General features: G+C 41.7%; 1 protein-coding gene across 4 annotated transcripts in view; it reads right to left on the minus strand.

Moving 5' to 3' along the window:
• Nucleotides 1–25,538, minus strand: part of PER3 (period circadian regulator 3) — a 154,683-nt gene that overhangs the window by 30,065 nt on the left and 99,080 nt on the right. For 2 of the 4 annotated variants that reach the window (XM_053690374.1, XM_053690376.1), the window contains one exon: nt 24,617–24,862. In XM_053690374.1, coding sequence (XP_053546349.1) covers nt 24,617–24,862 — 246 coding nt within the window. Of the gene's footprint in view, nt 1–24,616; nt 24,866–25,538 lie in introns of all 4 variants that reach the window. The other 2 variants (XM_053690375.1, XM_053690373.1) reach the window with 1 other exon arrangement.

Consider the following 25,538-nt stretch of genomic DNA (forward strand, 5'->3'; position numbering starts at 1 on the left):
GTTGTCCACACCTGGGATGTGAATTGCTGATAGATGGTAGGAGTGATCCTCCGCCCATTTATGATCTTGGATACCTCCCTCATCGCCAGGGAACTCCTTGTTCCCCCTGATGATTGATGTACGCTACAGTCGTCATGTTGTCCGACTGAAATCTGATGAATTTGGCCTCCGCTAGTTGAGGCCACGCCTGGAGCGCATTGAATATCGCTCTCAATTCCAAAATGTTTATCGGAAGAAGAGATTCTTCCCGAGACCACAGACCCTGAGCTTTCAGGAACTCCCAGACCGCACCCCAGCCCAAGAGGCTGGCGTCGGTCGTGACTCGTTCCCTGAGACAGGTGATCCTGAGCCAACCACCAGAGGAGTGAGTCTCTGGTTATCTGGTCCATTTGTATTTGGGGAGACAAATCTGCATAATCCCCATTCCATTGTTTGAGCATGCACAGTTGCAATGGTCTTAAATGAATTTGAGCAAAAGGAACCACGTCCATTGCCGCAACCATTAGTCCTATTACCTCCATGCACTGAGCTATGGAGGGTTCTGGAAAGGAGTGAAGAACTCGGCAGGTGTTGAAAAGTTTTAACTTCCTGACCTCCGTCAGAAAAATTTTCATTTCTACCGAGTCTATTATTGTACCCAGAAAGGGAACCCTTGTGAACGGGGATAGAGAACACTTTTCTATGTTCACCTTCCACCCGTGAGACCTTAGAAAGGCTAGAACAATGTCCATATGAGCCTTTGCCTTGTGAAAGGACGACCCTAGAATTAAAATGTCGTCTAGATAAGGTGCTACTGCAATGCCCCTTGGCCTTAGTACCGCTAGAAGGGACCCTAGCACCTTTGTGAAAATTCTGGGAGCAGTGGCCAATCCGAAAGGGAAGAGCCACAAACTGGTAATGCTTGTCCAGAAAGGTGAACCTTAGAAACTGATGGTGATCTTTGTGGATAGGAATATGCAGGTACGCATCCTTTAAGTCCACGGTAGTCATATATTGACCCTCCTGGATCATTGGTAGAATTGTCCGAATGGTTTCCATTTTGAATGATGGAACTCTGAGGAACTTGTTTAGGATTTTTAAATCCAGAATTGGCCTGAAAGTTCCTTCCTTTTTGGGAACTACAAACAGGTTTGAGTAAAAACCCCTCCCTTGTTCTGATATCGGAACTGGGTGTATCACTCCCATCTTTAAAAGGTCTTCTACGCAATGTAAGAATGCCTGTCTCTTTATCTGGTCTAAAGATAAGCGAGACATGTAAATCATGGTAAATCTTCCTGGTGACAGGCTTTCTAGCCTGGATCAGAGTATCTATGACTGATTCCGAAAAGCCACGCTTCACTAGAATCAAGCGTTCAATCTCCAAGCAGTCAGTTGCAGAGAAACTAGGTTTGGATGTTCGAATGGACCTCGAGTTAGAAGGTCCTGCCTCAAAGGTAGCTTCCATGGTGGAACCGATGACATATTCAACAGGTCTGCATACCAAGTCCTGCGTGGCCACGCAGGAGCTATCAGAATTACCGAAGCCTTCTCCTGTTTAATCCTGGCTACTAGCCGGGGGAGAAGAAGAAACGGTGGAAAGACATAAGCTAGATTGAACGGCCAAGGCGCCACTAAGGCATCTACTAATGTCGCTTTGGGATCCCTGGACCTTGACCCGTAACGTGGAACTTTGAAGTTCTGACATGACGCCATCAGATCCAGATCTGGAATGCCCCATCGTTGAGTTAACTGGGCAAAAACCTCCGGGTGAAGTTCCCACTCCCCCAGATGGAAAGTCTGACGACTCCGCTTCCCAGTTGTCCACACCTGGGATGTGAATTGCTGATAGATGGCAGGAGTGATCCTCCGCCCATTTTATGATCTTGGATACCTCCCTCATCGCCAGGGAACTCCTTGTTCCCCCCTGATGATTGATGTACGCTACAGTCGTCGTGTTGTCTGATGAATTTGGCCTCCGCTAGTTGAGGCCACGCCTGGAGCGCATTGAATATCGCTCTCAATTCCAAAATGTTTATCGGAAGAAGATATTCTTCCCGAGACCATAGACCCTGAGCTTTCAGGGACTCCCAGACCGCACCCCAGCCCAAGAGGCTGGCATCGGTCGTGACAATGATCCACTTCGTTCTGCGGAAACTCGTTCTCTGAGACAGGTGATCCTGAGCCAACCACCAGAGGAGTGAGTCTCTGGTTATCTGGTCCATTTGTATTTGGGGAGACAAATCTGCATAATCTCCATTCCATTGTTTGAGCATGCACAGTTGCAATGGTCTTAAATGAATTTGAGCAAAAGGAACCACGTCCATTGCCGCAACCATTAGTCCTATTACCTCCATGCACTGAGCTATGGAGGGTTCTGGAATGGAGTGAAGAACTCGGCAGGTGTTGAAAAGTTTTAACTTCCTGACCTCCGTCAGAAATTTTTTTTCATTTCTACCGAGTCTATTATTGTACCCAGAAAGGGAACCCTTGTGAACGGGGACAGAGAACTCTTTTCTATGTTCACCTTCCACCCGTGAGACCTTAGAAAGGCTAGAACAATGTCCGTATGAGCATCCTTGTGAAAGGACGACCCTAGAATTAAAATGTTGTCTAGATAAGGTGCTACTGCAATGCCCCTTGGTCTTAGTACCGCTAGAAGGGAACTTAGCACCTTTGTGAAAATTCTGGGAGCAGTGGCCAATCCGAAAGGGAAGAGCCACAAACTGGTAATGCTTGTCCAGAAAGGCGAACCATAGAAACTGATGGTGATCTTTGTGGATAGGAATATGCAGGTACGCATCCTTTAAGTCCACGGTAGTCATATATTGACCCTCCTGGATCATTGGTAGAATTGTTCGAATGGTTTCCATTTTGAATGATGGAACTCTGAGGAACTTGTTTAGTATTTTTAAATCCAGAATTGGCCTGAAAGTTCCTTCCTTTTTGGGAACTACAAAGAGGTTTGAGTAAAAACCCCTCCCTTGTTCTAGCATCGGAACTGGGTGTATCACTCCCATCTTTAAAAGGTCTTCTACGCAATGTAAGAATGCCTGTCTCTTTATCTGGTCTAAAGATAAGCGAGACATGTGGAACCTTCCCTTTGGGGGAGAGTCTTTGAATTCTAGAAGGTACCCCTGAGAGACAATTTCTAGTGCCCAGGGGTCCGGAACATCTCTTGCCCAAGCCTGAGCAAAGAGAGAAAGTCTGCCCCCTACTAGATCCGGTCCCGGATCGGGGGCTAATCTTTCATGCTGTCTTGGTAGCAGCAGCAGGCTTCTTGGCCTGTTTACCTTTGTTCCAGCCATGCAATGGTTTCCATGCTGGTTTGGGCTGGGATGCGTTACCCTCCTGCTTAGTGGCTGAAGAGGTAGCAGCTGGTCCGTTCCTGAAATTGCGAAAGGAACGAAAATTAGACTTGTTTTTAGTCTTGAAAGGCCTATCTTGTGGGAGGGCATGGCCCTTTCCCCCAGTGATAACCAAAATAATTTCTTTCAACTCTGGCCCGAATAGGGTCTTACTCTTGAAAGGAATGTTAAGCAATTTTGTTTTGGACGACACATCCGCCGACCAAGATTTTAGCCAAAGCGCTCTGCGCGCCATGATTGCAAAACTTGAATTTTTTGCCGCCAATTTAGCTAACTGAAAAGCGGCATCTGTAATGAAGGCATTAGCCAGCTTCAGAGCGGGAATTCTGTCCATGACTTCATCATAAGAAGTCTCCTTCTGGAGCGAGTTTTCTAATTCCTCAAACCAAAAAGACGCTGCCGTGTTTACAGGAATAATGCAAGAAATTGGTTGAAGAAGAAAACCTTGTTGAACAAAAATGTTCTTAAGCAAACCTAATTTTTTATCCATAGGATCTTTGAAAGCGCAACTATCTTCTATTGGTATAGTCGTGCGTTTAGCTAGTGTTGAAACTGCTCCCTCTACCTTAGGGACCGTCTGCAATGCGTCCTTTCTGGGGTCAACAATGGGGAACATTTTCTTAAATATAGGGGGGGAACAAAAGGTGCACCTGGTCTCTCCCATTCCCTAGTCACTATATCCACCACCCTCTTGGGTATCGGAAACGCATCAGTGTGTACTGGGACCTCTAAGAATCTGTCCATTTTACACAATTTTTCTGGAACCACCAAAGGTTCACAATCATCAAGTGTAGCTAGGACTTCCTTAAGTAGGGCGCGGAGGTGTTCTAGCTTAAATTTAAATGCTATGGTATCAGGCTCTGCCTGCTGAGAAACTTTCCCTGTGTCAGAAATTTCTCCCTCAGACAGGCCCTCCCTCACCGCCAAATCAGATTGATGTGAGGGCACTACAGATAAATTATCCTCTGCGTCTGCTTGCTCATTCTCTGTATTTAAAAACTGAGCAATCACGCTTCCTAGTAAAGGCTGGCAGTTTAGATAAAAATGCTGAAAGAGTGTTATCCATTACTGTCGCTAACTGTTGCATGGTAATCATCATTGGTGCGCTAGATGTACTGGGCAACGCTGGCGCGGGCATAGCTGGTATTGACACAGAAGGAGAGGATAGCAAGCTATCTCCACTACCTTCAGCTAAAGAATCATCTTGGGCTATATCTTTAAGTGTGAAAGAATGGTCCTTAAGCTGCTTGGACGCTATGGCACACTTCACACATAAATTTAATGGGGGAACCACCTTGGACTTTGAACATACAGAACATAGGCTATCTGAAGGATCAGACATGTTTGACAAGCTTTAACAGAACTTCAATGCAATAAAAATTATTTTTTACAAAAACGTTACTGTCTCTTTAAATAATAAAAATGCACACTTTATTATGGAAACATCAAAAAACCATTAAATACACATCCGATTTTAATGAAATTTTCACCACAGTGTCTTAAGGCATTGAAAAGATTGCACACAAATTTTCAGACCAATTAACCCCTCAGTGCCCAAAACGGAGCTAATAACAGTTATTAACAGATTAACACAGTACAGTCCCCTGCTACAGCTTCCACTGTAACCTTTACTTCCTAAGGGATAAATTTGGTAGCAAATAAACCTGTCTGGAGTCCTTTTCTGAGCCTCTGGACTCCCCACATGAAACTGCATGAACTGCCTAGTCAAAAAATGCTGCACAATTGAGGCTTGAAAATTAGGCTTCCTTCCTCTTCATTTCAGAGTGGAGGGGCCTTTCTGACTAGAATAGGTGTCTAACCAAGTGCCAGGCGCAAATTAAACCCCAAAAGTGTTTTAAGTTTGAAAAAAACACCTTATTTATTGCCAAAAATATGCTTAAAAGCAATCAATAAAGCCCACAATTAGTGTCAACCAGCATAGAGCCCTTAATATAAGCCATCTATTTATACTGTAAGGAAAATGGCTTACCTATCCCAGAGGGAATTTCTGACAGTCTTCTAGCATTACATGGTCTTGTTAGAAAAATGACTGATCATACCTGAAGCAGATAAGCCTGCAAACTGTTCCCCCCAACTGATGTTGTCTGGTTTCAACAGTCCAACGTGGGAACAGCAATGGATTTTAGTTACTGGTGCTAAAATCATATTCCTCTTAGCAGAAATCTTCATCACTTTCTGCTGCAGAGTAAATAGTACAAGCCAGCACTATTTTAAAATAACAAACTCTTGATAGAAGAAATAAAAACTACAACTAAACACCACATACTCTTCACCACCTCCGTGGAGGTGCTACTAGTTAGAGCGGCAAAGAGAATGACTGGGGGGGCGGAGCCTAAGGGGAGCTATATGGACAGCTCTGCTGCGTTTTCTCTTTGCCACTTCCTGTAGGGGAAGAGAATATCCCACAAGTAAGGATGAAGCCGTGGACCGGACACACCAATGTAGGAGAAATAAAGTTCTAGAACATTTATAGGTAACCTCTCCTCCTGAGGATCCCAAACTCCCTGTGCTCTCAAGGACCCCAAAACAGCTCTCCCACCTGAGAGACTTGCATCTGTAGTGATCACAGTCCAGGAAGGACGAGGAAAAGAAGCCCCCTGAATGATCCAGCCACTAAGTCAGAGACTGGCTTGTATTTGGATACAAAAATATATTTTGAGCCAGCTGAGTATAGACTCTGCACCATTGACGAAGCATACAAAGATGAAGAGGTCTGGTGTGAAAACTAGCAAATGGAATTGCATCTGAAGTTGTAATCATAAGACGTAGAAACTTAGAAAGAGCAACCAAGGGGAAAGAGAGAGAGACTGAAGGTTCAGACAAGCTGACACCAATTTTAACCTTCTCTTCTCTGTTAGAGAAAGACTCATGGAGACAATCTATTTGAAATCTCCAAAAAAGTTAAATTTGTTTGAGGAATCAAATACTTTTTAGAAAATTGATCCTCCAACCATTCTGTTGAAGAAACAACAAGAGTCAGTTGGTGTGAGATTCTGCTAGAGGAAAAGATGGAGCTTGAACCAAGATCTCGCCCAGGTATGGAAACACTGCAATACCGGGAGTTCTGATCACAGACAAAAGGGCCCTCAGAACCTTTGTGAAAATTCTTGGAGCTGTAGCCAGTCCAAATAGTAGAGCAAAAAACTGAAAATGCTTGTCCAGAAAGGCAAACCACAGAAACTTGAAATGTTCTCTGTGAATTGGTACATGAAAGTAAGCATCCTTTAAATCTATTGTGGACATAAACTGACCTTGCTGAATGAAAGGCAGAATAGTCTGAATAGATTCCATTTTGAAAGATGGAATCCTTACAAAGGTGTTCAGAGCTTTTAGATCCAGTACTGGTCAAAGAAGAGATTTTAATAAAATTCTATCCTCTGTTCCTACAAATGAATTGGAACAATCACTCCCATATCTTCCAGATCTGAGACAGTTTGAGCTTTTACAATATTCCTTGGAACATTGAACAGAAAAAAACTTTCCTTTGGGAGGCCTTGTTCTGAATCCTATTCAATATCCCTGAGAAACTTCTGGATGAGGCTTAACCTACCCCCTATCATTACATCTGGATCAGGGGTTGCACCTTCATGCAGATTTGGAAGTAGGGATAGATTTCTTATCTGGAAGATAAAACACAAGCACAACCCAGATTTAAAGTAGCTTAACAATTTATTCATAAAACTTCCCTGCGCATAACTATGCACTTACAAGAAAGTGAAAGTGTGATCCGTTTAAAATTGGCCAAAACAGAATTAAAAACAAATCATCCAAATCCCCTCCGCGTTTCCTCTGCCGAATTAGCAGACTTTTTCAAGAGATGCTCTGTGAATCTCTTGAAAAAAGTCTGCTAAGGCAGCAGAGGAAACGTGTTGAGTCGGAGGGGATTTGGACGATTTGTTTTTAATTCTGTTTTGGCCAATTTTAAACGGATCGCACTGGTGAGAGGAGGGATCGTTTGCATCTCTGGAGATTTTGCTGTAAAACTGGATGGCATATTGAAACTGATTTTATTTCACTTTCTTGTAAGTGCATATTTATGCGCAGAGACTTTTTATGAATAAATCATAAAGCTAATTTGAATCTAGGTTGCGCTTGTGTTTTATCTTCCAGATATATACTTCCAAACAGAAACGCCAACGGCACGCTTCTAATTCAAGCAGCATTACAGGATTTTAAGTTTTCCACTATCTTCAAGAAGAGACTGTGTGGGATTTATTGCAGGGAACCCATTTATACACATCCAGGAATCCACAGTTGGTGACTATATTTGCCAATAGCGGTCTATTAAGATTGCTGGTTTGCTTAACCCCCATTTGAACTGCATTCTGTTTCATATCTTGTGAGCTATAAGCACTAATTTATGCATACCCGCTTAGTGGGTATTATACACTGTTTATTTTGAAGCGCTGAAAAGCACTCTTGCAGCTTTTTCTCACATTGGCTTATCTCTGTTTCCATTCTTGTGCTGATTATTTTTGTGTGATAGATTTCTTACCCTGTTTAGACTTGCTCCAGCTATCACTAAGTTTCCAGATTGAGCCACGGGTGCCTTGCTTCTGAGCCAAGGAGTTAACCTTTTGTTCCCTATTCTGGCAAAAGGAACGAAAACGGTTAGAAGCTTTAGATTTCACTCTAGACTTTTTGTCCTGAAGAAGAAAAAACACTTTAACTACAGTAACAGTAGATATTATAAAACCTAATTCAGAACCAAACGACTTCTTTCCCTGAAAGGAAAGATAATAATCTGGATTTTGACACCATATCATCAGACCAGGATTTAAGCCATAAAGCTCTCCTGGCAAGGACTGCCAAAGACATGCTTTTGACATTGATCGTCATAATATCGTCATAATATCAAATACAGCATCACAAATAAAAGTATTGGCACTCAAGTAAACCCAAAAGATTTGCACTAGCAGACACGTCAGAATTCTGTTCTGAAAGACTAGACAACCAGTAAGTTGAAGAAGCAGCCACATCAGCAATAGAAATAGATTGTCTGAGTAAATGCCCTGCTTGTAAAAAGGCCCTTCTATGAAAAGACTATTTTCTATTGAAAGGGTCTTTAAAAGAAGTACTGTCTTCCAAAAGAATAGTAGTACGTTTAGCCAGAGTGGAAATGGCCCCATCCATCTTGGGAACTGCTTCCCACAAATTAATATTAGCAGCAGGTAAATGATAAATCTTTTTATACCTTACAGAAGGTGAAAATAAATTACCTGGCTTAGACCATTACCTAGAAATCATGTCAGAGACAGCATCAGGAATAGGGAAAACCTCAGGAAAATTAACAACAGTCTTAAAAACTGAAAACTATTATCAACAGAGATATTTGACCCCCTAAAGCAATTAAGACCTCCTTTAAAAGAGAATGAATATGTTCAACTTTAAACAAAAAAGAGAAAATATCAGTTTCAACATCAGTTGAAGATTCCTTATCACCAGAGGAAACTTCACGATCTGAAGTCATAACAGTAGTATGGTTTTAGGGAACATAGAACTTGTAGAAGGTAAAATCTGAACTGACCTTTTACACTTGCTTGAAAGCAGGAGAGCAGCCGGCACCTCAGAAACTGCAGCCTTGATAAAAGTAGGTGAAACATTATCAATTTTCTCCTGTAATGAACAAACAGAAGGTGCACTAATACCCAAAGGAACATTAGGTTGGTCTGATTGCATTAATATTTCTAAACATGAGTCACATAAATGAGCAAGAGAAGGCACCTTAGCTTTTTTACAATAACACACCTTATAATGGTAGAAAGGTGTTTAGTTTCGCAGGTAGATTTAGAGACAAAATCAGACTGCTCCATTATGACATATGATAAAGCAATGCAATAAACACTTAAAAAGATCTTAAGGAATGGAAGTTGCTTACCCCCTTCCTAAGTAGCTTTTTAAATAAACTCAGTGTTACAATGCGCACTGAGCCAAACTGCAAAACAAAGCAGGAGACATTAACATAACATCCAAAGGGCAGATACCGCTCATCAGAATGAGGAAAACGTGTGTGAAAAAAAAACTAACAGCTATAAAGGATTTAGCACGCCTAAACCCTTTGTGCACATAGCCAAGTATGTACGTGCGCTAACCCAATGTGCGTAGACCAGCTGATGAGAGAAAGTAACTATAATAAAACTAAAGTGACGTGCGCTAACCCAACAGACACTCGTCCACCAGCAAACAAGCAGCAGACAGCCAAACCAGTACTGAAACATATCAGCAGAGGTTATAGAATAGGAGTATATAGTAGATCCAAATAGGGAGGCAAAAGACAAGTCCCTTTGACCAAATATGGAAGGTTTATGAAAAAAGAATCAAACCATACTCCATATACATCCCTCCGACAAGCAGTGTACTCTGAGAGGATCCAATTTTATTTATCTGAAGCATACTCTGAGAGGAAACCGGGCCACAATATAGACTGAAAACCCCTCTCTCTGAAGAATCAAATGCACCTCTTCATTCTTCAACCACCTCCAGCAGAGGCAAAGTAAAGACTGAGGTATGTGTGAGATGGGAAGGGTTTTACAGAGCGCTTAGGGTTTGGGAATCTTTGCTTCCTCCTAGTGGTAGAGAAAAGTAATTCCCAGGAGTAATGGATTGTGGACTGTCACCACCACATGTATGAAAGAAATCTAGTTTTCTCTACATTCCAGTGCTGACCTGTTTGCACATGTGCAGCATCTCTCCTTCAGACACCTGCAGTGTAACCTAGGTTCCAAAATGGCAGTACCTATAATTATGAGGTGCATGACATTTATTTATTGATGAGTATCCCTTTAAACCATAAAAAACTTAATTTAAAAGATCAAAAATGTAAAGCTTATAAAATCATAAAATCCATTCGTGATAAGGCATCAACATTTTTAGCAGACACATAAATACAACAATAAAAACATTATTACCAATTCCAGAGTTTAAAAAAAACATCTATAAACCATAATGATATATTTAGATATATATATATATATATATATATAAACCCAATCAAAAAACATAAAAGTACATAAAAGTCATTTAATTGCTTAGAAGACCAAATTTGTAACCTGTATATTCCCTTTTATTCAAAATTAATTCAAACTGCATTGTCAATCATCAATTTTAACTATTTTCATACAAATAACTGAAATCTCTTGTTATACACCTCAAAAAAATGCTGTTTCCCTATAAGACAAATGTTACTGAATATCGCTCTAAAATTCCCCAAAAACTTAAATTATGCTTACCTCATAATTTTCTTTTCTTCAGATGGAAAGAGAGTCCACAGCTGCATTCATTAGTTTTGGGAATTCAGAACCTGGCTACCTAGAGGAGACAAAGACACCCCAGCCAAAGGCTTAAATACTCCTCCCACTCCCCTCATCCCCCAGTCATTCTGCCGAGGAACAAGTGACAGTAGAAGAAATATCAGGGTGAAAAGGTGCCAGAAGAACAAAAATAACAGACGCCCCCCCCCCCCAGAAAAAATACAGGCGGGGAGCTGTGGACTCTTTCCATCTGAAGAAAAGAAAATTATCAGGTAAGCATAATTTAAGTTTTTCTTCATAAATGGAAAGAGTCCACAGCTGCATTCATTACTTTTGGAAAAACAATACCCAAGCTATAGGGGACACTGAATGCAAAAATAGGAGGGTACAAGAGGCTGCCCATTCTGAGGGCACCAGGCCAGAAAACCACTACCCAACAAAATTCTGCTTCGTCCGAAGCAGAGAGAGAAAAAAAAAAAAAAAAAGCCCAAGGACACTGACCCGCAGATAGTCCACAGTCTTGCTAGAGACCGCAGGAACTATACTCGACTGAGTCAACAGCCTCCAAGAGACACGTCTCCAGCAGTCGGTCTCCAAAACAACACACCCCTTACTAAAGAAAGGGAATAAACTACCGTATTCTTCCACAAACAAGAAAAGGCACCGAGAAAACATGATTGTGCTTGTAAAGCGCGGCTAATCCACCTTAAGGGACTCAAGGCGCTGCTTATTTTTTTCAACCTCGAAAGGAGGAAAGGCTGAGTAGACCTCGCCGGGGATCGAACTTGCAACCCTCGATTTGCTACAGTGCGGAGTAGCCACAGTGCATTAGTAGGCTGAGCTAGCCTAAAGCTAGCATAAGGAACTCCAGAAAAAAAAACCCTAAAAAGGGCACAACGAGTTCTAAATAAAAACACAGAACAAAAACCAGAGAAAACGGGTCCGGCTAAAAGAGACCCAACCAGTATCATAAAAACAATGGGAGTCAACGCCCAGAACTACAGAAACGACGGGATAGGGCTGGGAGTCTAAAACAAAGAGAGGATCTTCCCCTAACACAATGCAACCGCACTCTAGAAAGCAACTGAAGACTAAGGTCCCCAAGTCGCAAAAAAGGATCTCAGAATACCGAAATATTCGGAACGAAACCTCGTGCAGCAAGCTCAGATTGTCTGACGAACAACACCTGAAGCAAAAACACTACACGCTGCAGTCATCTAAAAATGACTCTAAAACTTAAATACTTGCAGGGCAAGTAGAAAGCAGCTGAAGATAGGATCCTTCAGATTGCTAACTATCCACTAACCAGTGGATAACGTCGCAAGCTATCTAAGAGCCGCCAGTCCTTCCGACTAATCTTGAATGCGGAGAAAGGAGAAACCTCAAAAAGGCTTACTGTACCTCAAATGCTCCGAGGACGAAATAGCAGAGCAACAGATCTCAGATCCTGCTCCTACACCAGACCAGCCCAAACGACAGACATGTCTGATAGAAAGGTAGACAGAAAGACCCCAACCACAAGTCCCCAGGGAATGGAAAAAAAGGAGGACTAAACCACCCCAACAGAGCTCGGAAGCCAACCCGCTCCTCCAAAATAAGGCACTCCCAAGGAGAACCTCCTAGGACCTGGAACAGAGAAAAGGGCAATAGATCCGTAGGAAGACCTGTCACAACTCTCTTAGACAGTCTCTACATAGAGAGATCAATTTCCAACAGGTGGAACAGAGCCCACAGAGCAGCAGATGCTGCCTCTTACAGAAATAAGCCACCTGATCCAACCTCCTACACACAGGGCAGGACAAAGACCCTCCAGAGAGAGAAAACCCCAACTCATAAGGAAGATAAACTATCCCCTCCAAAGGGAAGGGCACAGATAATAACAGCGTACATGTCCACAAGATATGAAGCCATAGTATGATCAAAACACGGACCGAATGAAAAAAAATCATCCAGACACCACTGTTGACCCAACAAAGAAGAAAACTCCCCATAGAGGAACACACTCCGTCTGAAGGACAAGTCAGGCCTTAAAGTTTATAACCAGTACCCGAAGTTGGATGTGTACTCTGGCCTACCTGCTTGCAAGCCCAATGAGCTAGCCTCTATGTTGCAACATAGGGTCCCTTAAAAAACTGTGTCACCCCGAACCAGTCCACCGGATCATAAGTCTCCAGACATCCAAGAAGGATCCAAGACAAGAACTCCGGACCCGGGAACCCGGAATCGTCCTAGAACAAACGACACCCTAAGGGAACACAAGATACCCCCGTCTAAAGCAATCAGACCTCACAGGGGATGAGAACCGGGAAACCCGGAGAACGGGTACAGGACTCACTCATAATTCCAAGCACAAAGGGAAAAGAACACCCTTAGCTGGAGGTCAACACCCCCCAGCAAGGCAATAGGACGAGATAAAGTCGTACAATTTCTCTAGAGCCCAAAGGCCCCAAGGGCAGCACTAAGGGAAATGAAAACGAGAACAGTCACCAGAAAGAGAGTAGAAAGAAAGGCTAGTCTCCATAATCCTTTCAGATTAACGTTCCAGAGGATCACACCCAAGGGAGAAGAATGCAAAGCATCCCGAACCCAGGCAAAAAAAATCCCCTAAGAAAAAAAGACGACACCTCCTATCGCCCCTGATATGGAGACGACAAGCTCCCGAAGGAAGACAGAGCCTCACGGCCTTCACTTCCTGATTAAGTGGCCAAAGCCGATAGAAAAACCAGACGTAGTCCAGAAAGTCTCGACACAAAGGAAGAGAACCTCTAAAAGTAACAAGTCCTAAAAGGACACTTCCAAAGAAACCATGAAAGGCAAAACCATAAGAACGGTGGTATCCTCCAAACATCCAACCCACAACGGGAAGGAACACTCTAGTTCCCGAAAAATTTGGAAACGACTGAGCATGCGCCACGGATCTCAACGGAGTTCCGGCCCACTAGATTGAAAGGCGAATGAGGACTGAACCAATCCCCCATGCCCCTAAGCAACCACAAACACTCAAGTCCTCTCAGGAGGCTAGTTGAAGCTTGTAAAATAAAACAAGACAACTACACAAATCATATTGTGATCACTAGGCGCCCTCATCAGACCAACCGGACATAAAAAGGTGCCACGTGTCTGAACTAGGCCTCAAAGACAGAAGGATTTGTACCCAGTCAGGACCAGCCTGAAACCAAGGGCCCCAGCACTGTCAAGGCCACATGGAGTCTTCCCCGATGATGGAGGGATAAAGAACAGTCAGACAGACTTTTGTAAACAGTGCAAACACAAAATCACGAGTATCAATTCCAGAGAGGAAAGTTCCTGAAGGAAACATCACACCACCACACGAGCTTTAGACCAAATAAAAATCATCCTCACTGGATGAAAATAAAAGATAAGGCAACCCATAGGTTATCGCCCAGGAAGAACGGACAGACCCGCAGGACCAGCCCATCAGGGGTCCGAGACTTCCAAGCTCAGAACCGGAAAAGGATACACAAATAAAGACTATAAGAAGATTACTTCAACCCCTTATGTCTATGTATGCAAGACAGTCGAAGAGTAAGACTGAAAATCCCCAGATCCATTAAGATTGGGATCCTCCAGCAACGCCAAAACCGTGCCTTAGTAGGACACAAAGGCGCGCCAGTCTATAACAAAAGGTGCAACATACCTCCGCCGGGACAAACGGAAACACCGGCCCCAAAGGTTGAACCCCTGAGGCCTCAGGGGCAGTCGCTCCCCCGGAAGGCTGAACTGGACCAGGCGATCCCACGCCTGATGAGCCCCGGTTAACGAAACACAGACAATATAAGCACACTCCCGGGAGGTGCAGATGCGTCAGCGCCAAAGATATGGCCATGCAGAACCGTGTCGTAACCTCCTGTGGGAACAGGCCACACTCCCTAGAAATGATAGGTAGCATTTGGGTTACTTGCATGCGTAGTAAGAGTTGATGGTAGGAAACACGTCTCATGAGAAATAGAATCCCCAGAGACGGATGGCTCAGTGGGCACCCGTATCCCTGATCCCAAGGAACAGAGTATTCGGAACATAACTGATGGGCATGTATCACCCGGGCCAATTCATATTCTTCACAAGAAATAGAGTCTGAATCAGAGACATCCGTCTCCAAGAATCCTCCATAACTGGGACACTGCCGCCTCCAGAGAACCAGACACCAGCGGACCAGGATTTCTCTGTTGCCACATGGTCAGGAAAACGGAAATGGAGTCATAAGGTAAATCGTGCAGTCCATGCAAAAGCGGGCCCAACCGAAAACAGAATTTATGTTTACCTGATAAATTACTTTCTCCAACGGTGTGTCCGGTCCACGGCGTCATCCTTACTTGTGGGATATTCTCTTCCCCAACAGGAAATGGCAAAGAGCCCAGCAAAGCTGGTCACATGATCCCTCCTAGGCTCCGCCTTCCCCAGTCATTCGACCGACGTAAAGGAGGAATATTTGCATAGGAGAAACCATATGATACCGTGGTGACTGTAGTTAAAGAAAATAAATTATCAGACCTGATTAAAAAACCAGGGCGGGCCGTGGACCGGACACACCGTTGGAGAAAGTAATTTATCAGGTAAACATAAATTCTGTTTTCTCCAACATAGGTGTGTCCGGTCCACGGCGTCATCCTTACTTGTGGGAACCAATAACAAAGCTTTAGGACACGGATGAAGGGAGGGAGCAAATCAGGTCACCTAGATGGAAGGCACCACGGCTTGCAAAACCTTTCTCCCAAAAATAGCCTCAGAAGAAGCAAAAGTATCAAACTTGTAAAATTTAGTAAAAGTGTGCAGTGAAGACCAAGTCGCTGCCTTACATATCTGATCAACAGAAGCCTCGTTCTTGAAGGCCCATGTGGAAGCCACAGCCCTAGTGGAATGAGCTGTGATTCTTTCAGGAGGCTGCCGTCCGGCAGTCTCATAAGCCAATCTGATGATGCTTTTAATCCAAAAAGAGAGAGAGGTAGAAGTTGCTTTTTGACCTCTCCTTTTACCAGAATAAACAACAAACAAGGAAGATGTTTGTCTAAAATCCTTTGTAGCATCTAAATAGAATTTTAGAGCACGAATAACATCCAAATTGTGCAACAAACGTTCCTTCTTTGAAACTGGATTCGGACACAAAGAAGGCACGACTATCTCCTGGTTAATGTTTTTGTTAGAAACAACTTTCGGAAGAAAACCAGGTTTAGTACGTAAAAACAACCTTATCTGCATGGAACACCAGATAAGGAGGAGAACACTGCAGAGCAGATAATTCTGAAACTCTTCTAGCAGAAGAAATTGCAACCAAAAACAAAACTTTCCAAGATAATAACTTAATATCAACGGAATGTAAGGGTTCAAACGGAACCCCCTGAAGAACTGAAAGAACTAAATTGAGACTCCAAGGAGGAGTCAAAGGTTTGTAAACAGGCTTGATTCTAACCAGAGCCTGAACAAAGGCTTGAACATCTGGCACAGCTGCCAGCTTTTTGTGAAGTAACACAGACAAGGCAGAAATCTGTCCCTTCAAGGAACTTGCAGATAATCCTTTCTCCAAACCTTCTTGAAGAAAGGATAGAATCTTAGGAATTTTTACCTTGTCCCAAGGGAATCCTTTAGATTCACACCAACAGATATATTTTTTCCATATTTTGTGGTAAATTTTTCTAGTTACAGGCTTTCTGGCCTGAACAAGAGTATCAATGACAGAATCTGAGAACCCTCGCTTTGATAAGATCAAGCGTTCAATCTCCAAGCAGTCAGTTGGAGTGAGACCAGATTCGGATGTTCGAACGGACCTCGAACAAGAAGGTCTCGTCTCAAAGGTAGCTTCCATGGTGGAGCCGATGACATATTCACCAGGTCTGCATACCAAGTCCTGCGTGGCCACGCAGGAGCTATCAAGATCACCGATGCCCTCTCCTGATTGATCCTGGCTACCAGCCTGGGGATGAGAGGAAACGGCGGGAATACATAAGCTAGTTTGAAGGTCCAAGGTGCTACTAGTGCATCTACTAGAGTCGCCTTGGGATCCCTGGATCTGGACCCGTAGCAAGGAACCTTGAAGTTCTGACGAGAGGCCATCAGATCCATGTCTGGAATGCCCCACAATTGAGTAATTTGGGCAAAGATTTCCGGATGGAGTTCCCACTCCCCCGGATGAAATGTCTGACGACTCAGAAAATCCGCTTCCCAATTTTCCACTCCTGGGATGTGGATTGCAGACAAGTGGCAGGAGTGAGTCTCCGCCCATTGAATGATTTTGGTCACTTCTTCCATCGCCAGGGAACTCCTTGTTCCCCCCTGATGGTTGATGTACGCAACAGTCGTCATGTTGTCTGATTGAAACCGTATGAACTTGGCCTTTGCTAGCTGAGGCCAAGCCTTGAGAGCATTGAATATCGCTCTCAGTTCCAGAATATTTATCGGGAGAAGAGATTCTTCCCGAGACCAAAGACCCTGAGCTTTCAGGGGTCCCCAGACCGCGCCCCAGCCCACCAGACTGGCGTCGGTCGTGACAATGACCCACTCTGGTCTGCGGAAGCTCATCCCCTGTGACAGGTTGTCCAGGGACAGCCACCAACGGAGTGAATCTCTGGTCCTCTGATCTACTTGTATCGTCGGAGACAAGTCTGTATAGTCCCCATTCCACTGACTGAGCATGCACAGTTGTAATGGTCTTAGATGAATTCGCGCAAAAGGAACTATGTCCATTGCCGCTACCATCAAACCTATTACTTCCATGCACTGCGCTATGGAAGGAAGAGGAACAGAATGAAGTATTTGACAAGAGTTTAGAAGTTTTGATTTTCTGGCCTCTGTCAGAAAAATCCTCATTTCTAAGGAGTCTATTATTGTTCCCAAGAAGGGAACCCTTGTTGACGGAGATAGAGAACTTTTTTCTACGTTCACTTTCCACCCGTGAGATCTGAGAAAGGCCAGGACAATGTCCGTGTGAGCCTTTGCTTGAGGAAGGGACGACGCTTGAATCAGAATGTCGTCCAAGTAAGGTACTACTGCAATGCCCCTTGGTCTTAGCACCGCTAGAAGGGACCCTAGTACCTTTGTGAAAATCCTTGGAGCAGTGGCTAATCCGAACGGAAGTGCCACAAACTGGTAATGCTTGTCCAGGAATGCGAACCTTAGGAACCGATGATGTTCCTTGTGGATAGGAATATGTAGATACGCATCCTTTAAATCCACCGTGGTCATGAATTGACCTTCCTGGATGGAAGGAAGAATTGTTCGAATGGTTTCCATTTTGAACGATGGAACCTTGAGAAACTTGTTTAGGATCTTGAGATCTAAGATTGGTCTGAATGTTCCCTCTTTTTTGGGAACTACGAACAGATTGGAGTAGAACCCCATCCCTTGTTCTCCTAAAGGAACAGGATGAATCACTCCCATTTTTAACAGGTCTTCTACACAATGTAAGAATGCCTGTCTTTTTATGTGGTCTGAAGACAATTGAGACCTGTGGAACCTCCCCCTTGGGGGAAGCCCCTTGAATTCCAGAAGATAACCTTGGGAGACTATTTCTAGTGCCCAAGGATCCAGAACATCTCTTGCCCAAGCCTGAGCGAAGAGAGAGAGTCTGCCCCCCACCAGATCCGGTCCCGGATCGGGGGCCAACATCTCATGCTGTCTTGGTAGCAGTGGCAGGTTTCTTGGCCTGCTTTCCTTTGTTCCAGCCTTGCATTGGTCTCCAGGCTGGCTTGGCTTGAGAAGTATTACACTCTTGCTTAGAGGACGTAGCACTTGGGGCTGGTCCGTTTCTGCGAAAGGGACGAAAATTAGGTTTATTTTTGGCCTTGAAAGACCTATCCTGAGGAAGGGCGTGGCCCTTGCCCCCAGTGATATCAGAGATAATCTCTTTCAAGTCAGGGCCAAACAGCGTTTTCCCCTTGAAAGGAATGTTAAGCAATTTGTTCTTGGAAGACGCATCCGCTGACCAAGATTTTAACCAAAGCGCTCTGCGCGCCACAATAGCAAAACCAGAATTTTTCGCCGCTAACCTAGCCAATTGCAAAGTGGCGTCTAGGGTGAAAGAATTAGCCAATTTGAGAGCATGAATTCTGTCCATAATCTCCTCATAAGAAGAAGAATTATTATTGAGCGCCTTTTCTAGCTCATCGAACCAGAAACACGCTGCTGTAGTGACAGGAACAATGCATGAAATTGGTTGTAGAAGGTAACCTTGCTGAACAAACATCTTTTTAAGCAAACCTTCTAATTTTTTATCCATAGGATCTTTGAAAGCACAACTATCTTCTATGGGTATAGTGGTGCGTTTGTTTAGAGTAGAAACCGCCCCCTCGACCTTGGGGACTGTCTGCCATAAGTCCTTTCTGGGGTCGACCATAGGAAACAATTTTTTAAATATGGGGGGAGGGACGAAAGGTATACCGGGCCTTTCCCATTCTTTATTTACAATGTCTGCCACCCGCTTGGGTATAGGAAAAGCTTCGGGGGGCCCCGGGACCTCTAGGAACTTGTCCATTTTACATAGTTTCTCTGGAATGACCAAATTCTCACAATCATCCAGAGTGGATAACACCTCCTTAAGCAGAGCGCGGAGATGTTCCAATTTAAATTTAAATGTAATCACATCAGGTTCAGCTTGTTGAGACATTTTCCCTGAATCTGAAATTTCTCCCTCAGACAAAACCTCCCTGGCCCCCTCAGACTGGGGTAGGGGCCCTTCAGAACCAATATCATCAGCGTCCTCATGCTCTTCAGTATTTTCTAAAACAGAGCAGTCGCGCTTTCGCTGATAAGTGGGCATTTTGGCTAAAATGTTTTTGATAGAATTATCCATTACAGCCGTTAATTGTTGCATAGTAAGGAGTATTGGCGCGCTAGATGTACTAGGGGCCTCCTGTGTGGGCAAGACTGGTGTAGACGAAGGAGGGGATGATGCAGTACCATGCTTACTCCCCTCACTTGAGGAATCATCTTGGGCATCATTTTCTCTAAATTTTGTGTCACATAAATCACATCTATTTAAATGAGAAGGAACCTTGGCTTCCCCACATTCAGAACACAGTCTATCTGGTAGTTCAGACATGTTAAACAGGCAAAAACTTGATAACAAAGTACAAAAAACGTTTTAAAATAAACCGTTACTGTCGCTTTAAATTTTAAACTGAACACACTTTATTACTGCAATTGCGAAAAGGTATGAAGGAATTATTCAAAATTCACCAAAATTTCACCACAGTGTCTTAAAGCCTTAAAAGTATTGCACACCAAATTTGGAAGCTTTAACCCTTAAAATAACGGAACCGGAGCCGTTTTTATATTTAACCCCTTTACAGTCCCTGGTATCTGCTTTGCTGAGACCCAACCAAGCCCAAAGGGGAATACGATACCAAATGACGCCTTCAGAAAGTCTTTTCTATGTATCAGAGCTCCTCACACATGCATCTGCATGTCATGCTTCTCAAAAACAAGAGCGCAATAGAGGCGCGAAAATGAGACTCTGCCTATGATTAGGGAAAGCCCCTAGAGAATAAGGTGTCCAATACAGTGCCTGCCGGTTATTTTACATAATTCCCAAGATTAAAATAATTCCTCAAGGCTATGGAGTATAAAATATGTTTATATATAAATCGATTTAGCCCAGAAAATGTCTACAGTCTTAAAAAGCCCTTGTGAAGCCCTTTTTTTCTTTCTGTAATAAAAATGGCTTACCGGATCCCATAGGGAAAATGACAGCTTCCAGCATTACATCGTCTTGTTAGAATGTGTCATACCTCAAGCAGCAAAAGTCTGCTCACTGTTCCCCCAACTGAAGTTAATTCCTCTCAACAGTCCTGTGTGGAAACAGCCATCGATTTTAGTAACGGTTGCTAAAATCATTTTCCTCTTACAAAAAGAAATCTTCATCTCTTTTCTGTTTCAGAGTAAATAGTACATACCAGCACTATTTTAAAATAACAAACTCTTGATTGAATAATAAAAACTACAGTTAAACACTAAAAAACTCTAAGCCATCTCCGTGGAGATGTTGCCTGTACAACGGCAAAGAGAATGACTGGGGAAGGCGGAGCCTAGGAGGGATCATGTGACCAGCTTTGCTGGGCTCTTTGCCATTTCCTGTTGGGGAAGAGAATATCCCACAAGTAAGGATGACGCCGTGGACCGGACACACCTATGTTGGAGAAAAGGCTGCGTCACTAGACCTAGGCCGTTATGTTCCAAAATAGCCATGACCCGAAGCAACACTACACAGTAGCAGACAGAATCACACAACAAACATGATTATAAACCCCCCTGTTCAATAATCCCCCTCAGCAGATATTAACCCTTGATACAAAAAGGAGCCTCACTGATACCCTATGTTAAAGTTATCCCCGAAAGGTTGTAGCCCCTCTCGGATAAACAGTTGAAATTACAATACATCCATGATGAAGGTAAAATGAAATGATCTGACCGGAATCTACGCAGTGGAACAGGAACACGGTCCTTCAAGTGTGACAGATCATAGCGTCGCTTCTGCCATGGACTTGAGAGAGAAAAAAAGCAGGCAGCGAAACTCGTCAACGCCGATTGTGGAGCTGTTAATATGAGTCAGGATGGTTTCGCAGAAAGACTCTCCCTGCATCTCCGGACTCTAACTTTCACCCATGCTGTCACTGAGAGGTTGACAGGACTACTTAAAACTCCAGTCCCATGCCAAAGAATACTACCTTCCATAAGAGACTATCGAAAACTTCTGACACTTCTCTGCCAACCTCCTAGGATGAAAGGCAAAGAATGACTGGGGGATGAGGGAAGTGGGAGGAGTATTTAAACCTTTGGCTGGGGTGTCTTTGCCTCCTCTTGGTGACCAGGTTCTGAATTCCCAAAAGTAATGAATGCAGCTGTGGACTCTTTCCATTTATGAAGAAAATATTAGTTTCCTTTTGCAAAGATGGCAGCTGAACTCCATGAGATAAATCCGATTGGAAATGCTACATGTAACAAACTGACTTATCTTGAAATGTTCACATAGGTAGCAATGTATTAAGTTATATTTAGTTATCTCCAATGTCAAGTAAAACATCTGGCAAAACATTTATGAAAAACCTCTGTTTGTATTATTTTGTTTTATCTTTTGTCAAAATGCCCCCCCCCCCCCCCCAAAAAAAAAACAAAAACAGTTTTCAATTTCTAATGCTCTTAAATACAGCTTCTGTCTTACCTGTTAATACTGTAGATAAAATATACAACACAAATCCCAAAATCTAAATTATTCCAAAATCAAACTTTTTTTAGTTGATAATTATTATTATTTTTTTTATTGAAATTACCATTTACCCTGCCTGATAGTCAAAATGTTCTCTGCCTGCATCTTTGGTTTGGTTATTTTGTTCTAAAATGCAAAAACAATTACCTTTTTTGATTAAAGGGATAGTGTAGTCAAAATTAAACTTTCATGATTCAGATAGAGCATGCAATTTTAAGCAACTTTCTAATTTACTCCTATTATCAAATTCTCTAGCTATCTTTATTTGAAAAAGCAATAAGGTAAGAATAGGAGCCAGCCCATTTTTGGTAGGTAGCACTTTCTGATTGGTGTCTAAATGTAGTCACCAATCAGCAAGCGCTACCCAGGTTCTGAACCAAAAATGGGCCGACTCCTATGCTTATATTCAAATAAAGATAGCAATAGAAAAATTGATAATAGGAGTAAATTAGAATGTTTCTTAAAATTGCATGTTCTAGCTGAATCATGAAAGTTTAATTTTGACTAGACAATTCCTTTAAAGCTCTGTATTATCTCTCTGACAGTAATATATATATATATATATATATATATATATATATATATATATATATATATATATATATATATATATATATATATATATATATACACACACACACACACACACACACCAGTATTAACCATGATATAAAATTACCTTTAGGTTGCATGTACAAGCTGTATTATGACGTGCAAATATTGCCTAAAAGACATAAGATATTGTAGTTTACACTGGGTCCCATGCCCTCTCTGAGCTGTCCCATTTTACAGATGCAAATATAGAAATATTACGAAATCCAAACTATTCCAAAATCAAAACTTTTTCCGGTCCCAAGCAGTTTGAATTAAGGGTTTTTTACCTGTAACATTAACATTAAACTCAGAATTGATATCCTCACTTGATTTTTAATGGTTTGTAAACAGAATTGCAATGTACTTTTAAAATTTTATTTTACCAATTTTTCCTGTAATTTGACTCTAAAAATTTGATTTTTCCCCACTACCCCTTTAGAGGTCAAAGTGCATCCTGTAAAATTCAGAATCCTGGCCCTACAATGTAGTTTGATTACTGCATGAGCTCTCTCCTTAAAGGGATATGAAACCCATTTTTTTACTTTCATGATTCAGATAAGAGCATGCAATTTTAAACAATTCTCTAATTTACTTTTATTATAAAATTTTCATTGTATTCTTGGTATCTTTAGTTAAAAAGCAGGGATGTATGCTTAGGAGCTGGCCCATTTCTGGAGCACTAGATGGCAGCAGTTTTGTAAGAGTGTTATGTATTTATAAGAGCACTAGATGACAGCACTATTTCCTGACACTTAGTGCTCCAGACACCAACCTAAGTATTTCTTCAACAAAGAATACCATGGGAACAAAGCAAAATAGATCATAGAAGTAAATTGATTTTTTTTTTTTTTTTAAATTGAGTGTTCTTTTTGAATCACAAAAGAAAATGTTTGGGTTGTACTGTATATCCCTTTAAGGCGTTAACAATTCCAATTTATCCCATAACATATACACTGCTAGCTAGAATATAAGCTTAAACTCTGTTGAAAGAATTGATAAGGGAGCAATTAGCCAATGTTAAAAGTTATTTTTACTAGAATCCGCCCTTTTACTTACCCTGTATTTAAAAAAAAAAAAAATTACATAAAGATTCAACAGTATTTTGCGCTTTCCAGTTTCTACTAAAAATAAAGGGGACCAATGAATTTTAACAAAGCAAGAGTATATTTAAAAACAAACATGCAACAAAAATGTGATTTATACATACACAACAAATGTAGAGTGATCCATGAAATTATACTAGGAAAAAGAGGATTGGCATTAAATGAATCAGATAGAGCATGCAGTTTTAAACAACTTTGTTTTGGTCTCTTGCTATCCTTTGCTGAAGCACAAACCTAGGTAGGCTGATAGAAGAGTGCATGTGTCTTAAGCAGTGGTTTCTGCAACATTGTAAAAACACTGCAATAAATGGCTATAGATTTGTGCACACTCCTGAACTCACCTAGGATTACTCTTTAAAGGGACACTCAACCCACATTTTTTTCTTTCGTGATTCAGATAGAGCATGCTATTTTAAGCAACTTTCTAATATACTCCTATTATCAATTTTTCTTTGTTCTCTTGCTATCTTTATTTGAAAAAGAAGACATTTAAGCTTTTTTTTGGTCCAGACCTCTGGACAGCAATTTTTTTATAGGTGGATGAATGTATCCACCAATCAGCAATGACAACCCAGGTTGTTCACCAAAAATGGGCCGGCATCTAAACTTACATTCTTGCATTTCAAATAAAGATACCAAGAGAATAAAGAAAATTTGATAATAGGAGTAAATTAGAAAGTTGCTTAAAATTTCATGCTCTATCTGAATCAGTGTCCCTTTAACTAAAGTATACCAAGATAACTAAGCAAAACTAATATAAGTAAATTGGAAAGTTGTTTAAAATGTCATACTCAATCCAGTCAATTTGTTTCATTTGACTTTATTGACCTTTAACTTTGTCTTGAGAAAAATGCGTGTATGAAGTATGCAAAAGCAGGCCTGCTCAGTTTATGTTCTATAGAAACTTTTATAGTGTTTCACTTCATTTATTTTAAATAATAATGAATATAAAGTTTGATTATATGATGTTAGGGAATGTGTATGGTTTAGTAAAACAAGCCGTGATGAAGGACAATATTACAGAACAGGACCAGTACCAAATGACCCTAAGCAATAAGAAGCCATAAACATATTATGTGCTTTGCATACCTTGTTCATGAGAACAGCCCTTGCTCTGACTATCTTGTTTTAGGTAGCTGCTGTAGGGAGACTGGAGGATCCTCTGCCGAAATCTATCCACGTAATTCTGTTCTTCTTTCTGAGTGTGCGCCGATAAAACCTCTTTTGTTAAGCCAACCTGCTTAAATTCTTCAGGTGCAAAAGTAGAGCTTGGTGCTTGTGAAGACTTCATTTCAATTTGTTCACTGCTACCGGTGGCGTCTTCTATGGCAGTAACTTCTGGTGTAAAATAATTGAAAAAGAAACATAAGATTTATATTTACTGTTAAAACAATTACTTTCTATTTCATTTAGTGTCATTCTTGTACGGTTGGAGTTCATGCTTTTTTATAGTAGTTACAAATTTCTAGTCAACTTCAAGGTGATTATTCTGAAAATACATAAGTTCAGTTTTAGCCAAACTAAGACCTTTGGTATTTAGTGAGAGAGTAAAACCATATGTATCACTGTATAGCATATATATATATATATATATATATATATATATATATATATATATATATATATATATATATATATATATATATATATATATAATTAGTTTATTTTTCCCCACAAAATACCTCAGCAGTCTTTCTTCTGGAGCAGGTGGTTCTGGGTAATGATATGCAAATGAAGTTCACAATGTCACACCTCTGCTTCTAACATCCATTTCAAACACAGACTCCCTTATGCCCGTACAGGGCTTCTCCAGATTGCTTTAACGTAGAAGGATAGAGTATACAGTAAGAGAAAGCACATGTAGACCACTATTTGCCTCTTAGTTGAAGAAACATCTCACTAGTAAGGACAGCTCCAACAGTCTGGGTATAGATGACGGTAAAATGAGTTACCTCTAAAAGCTATCAATATCAAACCTATAACAGTATTGCATTTTTTCTGACAAATTTAT

Source organism: Bombina bombina, chromosome 8 (genome assembly GCF_027579735.1).
Source record: "Bombina bombina isolate aBomBom1 chromosome 8, aBomBom1.pri, whole genome shotgun sequence".
NCBI classification, from domain to species: domain Eukaryota; kingdom Metazoa; phylum Chordata; class Amphibia; order Anura; family Bombinatoridae; genus Bombina; species Bombina bombina.